Here is a 6,000-nt window from a genome sequence, read left to right on the forward strand (position 1 = left end):
AGAAATGAGCGTGTTCAGCCCGAGTTATGCTCCCGCAAAGTCGACATTTTAGGAGCTGTCGGGGAGGTGGCCGAGCGCTTGATGGCGGGCGGCGGGCCCGTTCCGCGGGCTCGGAGCGCCACCTGCCGCCGCCCCGCTGCCGCCGCAGCCCCGTCGCCGCCGCCCGGCCCCGCGCCCCGGCCCGCCAGCTCCCGGCAAGATAAATGTCCGCCGCCCGGGCTGGATTTAAGCAGGGGAAGGCCAATAAAAGGTTGTTATTTCCGCTCGCCCGCTTTATCTAAAACAGCCAGACAAAACAAATGAAAAGGCTTTTGTGGAAAATCTTAATTGTGGCTGGACAGTTGTAAACTCATTAAGAGCCGAATTCCAGACAGTTTGCAGACCCGTCATTTATTACACACTCTTAATGCTGATTCTTTGAAGTTGCCTCTGTCTGCAACAACAGAGGGCGTCCCAGCATCCCCAAATACTGGCTCAGGGATCAATTAGGGGCTTTTTGTGTGTGTGCACACCAGAACGAGCTCCCTTTCACTAATTAGAACTCATCAAATCTTAGCCCGGATTTCTTTTATTTTTTTTTAAGGTGAAGCCGAAAGCATTTTTTTTCCCCCCGCAGTTCTGCACATCTGTAAACTTCTTGCCGGTTCCCTAAGTTTTGTCTTGAGCCCTGCAGCGTTTTACACCCCATAAATGGTTACAGCAGTCATTTTCTTTTATTGCACTGTATGGCTCTGAATTTTCCTAACAACAACTTCTGCCAAGACCATAAGTGTGCTCCGTCTTATTTTGCTTTAAATACATACATAGGTAAGTGGACGTCCGTAAACCAAGGCGGCTTTTATTGTTATTCGACATATTTGCAAACACGGGGCGGCGTGGCGCAGGAGCGCGCTGGGGATCAGATTATGGAGGACATTCACCCCGAGCAGTAAGATGTCTGCCCAAAACAAGGGAAAAATTCAGCAAGCTCACAGACTTCACTATTTTCTTTTGTTGCTGAGCTTGGTTTGGCTTGGGGCGGCGGGGGAGGGGTGGGTGCAATGGGTGTGTGTGTGGAAATCTTCCACTCCGAAGAAACCTTCCTTCTGGTTAAAAAAAATTAAAAAATATATTAAAAAAAATAATCCTATTTTGCCTTCTCCGCTCTAGCCGGCTGCCAGCCCAGCTCTCTCCCTCGGCTAAATCACCGAGTAATATTGACACCATAAATTCCACCATAATTGTCAGAAAAAATTATCTGTACCTGTATCTATATACATACATATATAATCTGAAGCGCTAGTAAAATGCAACGGGTTGTTTTTATTTGCCACGGGACATTTAAAAGGAAAAAAAATCCCAAACGTGAAGGCAAGGGAAGGAAAAAAATGGGTGGCGTTTTAAATAGCATATTTTGCATGGGCAATTATCTCTAGAAGGGAATTTAAAATGAGCGCACGGGCAAGGCGAGCCTTTCACAAAGCTTACTGAAGAACACTTAGTTCTGGACATTTTCTCGGAGGCTAATTAACCATCTCGGTTTAAATGTCGCTGCCTAATCGGATTTACACTACTGTCCGCACTCTAGGAAGTTGGGCATTTTGGTTTGGTCCGAGCCCCCCCCGCCCTGCCAGAGGAATTTATTAAAAACGCGTTAACTTCAGCCTATGCCCCCGCTCCTATCTGCCAGGGCTTCCTTTTTACATCGCTAAACGCCAGCTTACGAAATTATATCCGGGAGCGGGGAGTTATGTCTCCTCTCCGTGAAGCGAAGGCGTTTAGGACCCACATCGGCCCGTTTAGGACCAAAATAAGCCCCATATTTTCCCGAGCTGCGTTTATAGGGCGGTAAGTTTGCCTTGGCTGAGGCTTAACGAAAACGCTCGCCTCGCCTCCGCAGCCCTGCCACGTCTGCTGGTGATTTTCGGTGGGACATGGAAGAACCCCTTCTTAATAATCTTAAAACATCACAAAATATAAAAGAATCAATATATTTTATTTGGCAAAAAGTTAAATATCATTTCAACACAACGATTTGGTCAGTAGGCCATGAGGTAACCATTTCAAAATAGACAGTGTACGTTCTGCATCGACATCACTTCCCAGATTTATTTTTTTCTAAGCGATAAAAATTTACAATAACCAAATGTAGGTTTTTATAGCGTATAATTTATTATCAATAAAATTAACCTTCATTACAATAACCATCAAATTATTCGATTAAAATTAAAACGTAAACCATAGGTAGTTACCCTTTTCACATATACGTATAGCTCCGAAATCTGATAACTGCTCACTGGTGCAAAAACAATATTTAAGCTAGTCTGTTTATTTACTTTTTAATATATAGATTATATATACAACTGACAAAGACAGTACTATATATATATCAACTGTGCATACTAAAACGACTTGCTTCGAAATATTTTGAGAACCATAATTCCCAGACATCCCGGACAAACTTCTTTTCTACTTTTTTTTTTGTGTGTTTAAATTGGGATATATATAATATATATATTTTACAATCAAAGGTTAACTGTCTAATTATACAGAAAAGACTTAATACACTACAGAGCTATACTCTATGCAATTTTTATAATAAACAACCTGAGTTCAAATTGAATTCTAGCTTACACAATTACATCCGGTACAGCACCCAAGCACATAAATTGAGTCACAAACATAATTACCACAATAAAACACAGTGTTCAAGTATTAAAGCAGAGATCTCTCTGCCGCGCAAAGAGCGAATAAAATTAACTACGTAGGCTAAACTATACAGTCCGTAAATAGTTGTGCATTATGAAAAGGTAGTTTTTTCTGTTCTTTTTTTTTTTTCATAAGTGAAGAAACAGGTAGATTTATACAAGCCAGCTAGACAGCCTTTTCGTGCTAATGCCCCCTTTTTCTTTCCTATTAGAAAATTAAAAGTCTTACTGTACCTCTCCTGGCAAACTGGCCTCTCCATGCTACAGTGACAATCAAGGTACAATCATAACCAGAATATGCCATGGAAAAAAAATGAGGCCTGGACCCAGACGCATTGCATGGCAGGGCTCGAGGGGAGGATTTTTTTGTTGTTGTTGTTTTTAACTTTGTTTTTGTTTTACTGTACGCATTTTCAGTGTAACCCGCGTATCACCATCATTCGTCCTTCGCTCGGTCTTTGTTGATTTTCTTCATTTTCATCCTCCTATTCTGAAACCAGATTTTCACTTGTCTCTCAGTTAAATTGAGGAGTCTGGCCACCTCGTATCTACGGTCCCTAGTGAGATACATATTGAACAGAAACTCCTTTTCCAGTTCCAGCGTCTGATGCTTGGTGTAAGGGCACCGCTTTTTCCTGGTGGACCTTGCGTGGAGCCAGTTTGCAGCGGGGTTATCTGCAAGGCAAACAGCGGGAGAAGTTCAGGCTCGGGGGGGGGGGGGGGTGGGAGGGGGCTGTCGAGAGAACAGCACGCAGGACCACCGAGGGGTGCCCTGACTTTTTTAGGGTCCCGCCTAGGTGTCCCGATTTTGGGGTTTACGACGTGGCTCTCGTTGCCCCAGACATGCGGGACGGTGGGGCACAATGGGCTCAAAGCAGAGAGAGGTCACACGGAACCACACGCGGCACAGCCCCGCCGCCCCCGCCTCCTCTCGCCCTTTTTTATTGTTCGGAGGATGCAATTTTAAAATCCTCTTTCGCCTCCTCTCCCTGCTAGCTCCCTCCCTCCTTCCTGTCCTCCCCACACACTCCCCCCCACCTCAAACGGCCAGCCCGGGGAGTGCCCAGCCAGAGCAGCGTGTCGTTGAAATTGTTTCTCTTTTTAATTTTCGACCTTCTCCCGTGTCATCACTGGCAAGACCCAAGGAGCTGGCGAGCCAGTCTGCGGCCGGCACAATTAAAGCCTGGGCTGCTTCAGACCTTTATTTGCATAGCGTTGTTAGCAGTAGCAATCCCGAGGTGCCCTGCTACCGGTCCCGCAGCCCCGGGAGCACCCGGCCCAGCATTTTCCACGGAGGGGGGAGGAGGGCACCGAGTCAATGGCGAGGTTTCTGCTCCCAGCTCCGCGATAATCCCCCCCAGGTCACAAAAAAATCAGATTCACATCCAGTGCTTCCCAGGCACCCTCTCCCCGTCCCTCGCTCACGCCCGTGAGCGCAGCGCAGCAGGAGGATGCGAGCCCGTCCCGCGGAGTTTGCTCGGGTGCTGGGCTGGGGATGGGGGGGGCTTTATTTTTTTTTCTCCTTTAAGTTGCAGTTGCAGGGTGGGGTTTTTGTCCTCCTTGCAGCCTGGGATGCTGGAGCCGTCCTGGATGCCAGCAGAGCCCACGAAAGGCAGCGCTGCCTTTCTCGGGTGGCTCCCAGCTGCAGCAGCCGGTTCTCGGCAAGTCATTAGCCCCGGCACCTCGACACCTCCCCGCGGCCGGCGCGGCGCCCTGAATGAAGTCCATTGCCCTTCGCGGTGCCACTTACTTGGATCGATCTGGGGTTTCTCTCCGTTTGCCTCACTTTCTCCATTGCTTTCAGAGAATGCGCCTTCGTGGCTTTGCTTATCCCTATCAACTGGAGGAGAACCACAAGCATAATCAGACAGAGACAAAGTGTGAGTGTCAAACGTGGTACAGTCACCCCTTCTGGCCGCCAGCGGTTCAGGTTTAATGCCGTAATGCCTGCTGGTAGGTAACCCGGGGAAGGACAAGGAGCCCGGCACAGGCTCAAGCCACGAACGCATGTACCTGCCGTCGGGCGGTGCCACGGGCGCCTGGTGGTGCGCGTAGGGGTGGTAGACGGCGGGGACGCCGCTGGCGCCGCCGGGGTGCGCGGGGCTCCAGGGGGGGCCGAAGACGGGCGCCTTGGGCTGGAAGCTGCAGGGGGCCAGCTCGGGGTGCTCGCCCAGCGCCGCCGGCCTCGGAGGAGGAGGAGGAGGCGGCGGCGGCCCCAGCGGCGGGGGGGCGTAGCGGGGCGCCGCCAGCTCGTCCCCCTCCGGCACCAGGAAGGAGTCCACGTAGTAGTTGCTGAGGGTCCCGGGGGCCGACATGGCGCGGCTCGGCGCGGCGGGGGCGCCGGACCCGCCGCAATTCGGGGCTGCGGGGCTTCCCCGCACCAACTCGGTGCCGGCGGAGAAGTAGAGTCAGTAATAAGTTGGGGGCAGCCCCGGCGCCCATTGGCTGCCCCGGTCACGTGGCGGGGGGGAGCAGAACAATAAAGTATAAATCAGTCCGCGGGCTATTAACGGGGCAGTGTTCTCCAGCCATCATTTTTATAGCGAGGCCATATGTTTTTATGCAAAGGGATACGCGAGTTATACGGCGGAGTTTGTTTTAATTGCGGCCAACTGAGATTAAAAGATCAGATTCCGCCTCACGGCCTCTCCCCCTTTTTCTTTCCCTCCTCCCTCCCCCCACCCTTTATTTTATTTTTTTTTTTCGTTTAAGCGGACTATTTTATATCACAGTTAATCATCCCATCAGTGGGTCGTGTTTCCTGCGAAAAAAAAAATAAAAATCACAAAACAAAACCCCTCCCGATCGGAGACCTTCACATAAAATTATACAATAATTGAAGCAATAAAAAAAAAGGAAAATAGCAGTTGCGGTATACTGTATTTAAATATATATTTATTATATTTCATAAGGAGTTATTGTTTCGGGAGCCACGGGGTTGTTATTAAGTCACTAACTACGAGCGCGCTCATTTGCATCGCTGTGTTTCACAGCAGTAAAAATTTACGAGTGCTCGGAAAGGTTAAATTATACCATTGTGTTTAGTTTGGGAGATCACTGTAAATAATCCCGTTCCGTTCAGTCCCGGGCTAAGCAGAGAAAAGTCAAATTCAACGCATCCCCTCGCCGAGGCCGGAGGAGGACCGGGGCGGCCGGCTGTGGGCTCGCCCCCTCGCCGGGCTCACCGAGGGCGGCAGTGACCGAACCCCCTCCTCATCCTCATCACCGAAGCCCCCTCCTCATCCTCAAGACCGAAACACCCTCCTCGTCCTCCCCGTCCTGCCCTTGGACCCCCCCAGGGGAGAGGGGCCTC

At 49.7% G+C, this 6,000-nt stretch overlaps 1 protein-coding gene across 1 annotated transcript; it reads right to left on the bottom strand.

Moving 5' to 3' along the window:
* Positions 1-1,956: 1,956 nt before the first annotated feature.
* On the bottom strand, positions 1,957-5,301 carry HOXA9 (homeobox A9). The gene is made up of 2 exons (XM_040548993.1): positions 4,438-5,301; positions 1,957-3,362 (listed from the first exon to the last, which is right to left on the bottom strand). The coding sequence occupies exons 1-2, from the start codon at positions 5,000-5,002 to the stop codon at positions 3,124-3,126; spliced, it is 804 nt and encodes a 267-aa protein (XP_040404927.1). The 5' UTR covers positions 5,003-5,301; the 3' UTR covers positions 1,957-3,123.
* Between the last annotated feature and the right edge of the window lie 699 nt (positions 5,302-6,000).

This window comes from Cygnus olor, chromosome 2 (genome assembly GCF_009769625.2).
Source record: "Cygnus olor isolate bCygOlo1 chromosome 2, bCygOlo1.pri.v2, whole genome shotgun sequence".
Classification (NCBI taxonomy): Eukaryota; Metazoa; Chordata; class Aves; order Anseriformes; family Anatidae; genus Cygnus; species Cygnus olor.

Bases quoted from the DNA above. Each gene is read 5' to 3' on its own strand.
- HOXA9 (XM_040548993.1), bottom strand. From the start codon at position 5,002: ATGTCGGCCCCCGGGACCCTCAGCAACTACTACGTGGACTCCTTCCTG. The intron at 3,363-4,437 runs GTAAGTGGCACC...TTTGCCTTGCAG, and splicing joins GAAACCCCAGATCGATCCAA to ATAACCCCGCTGCAAACTGG.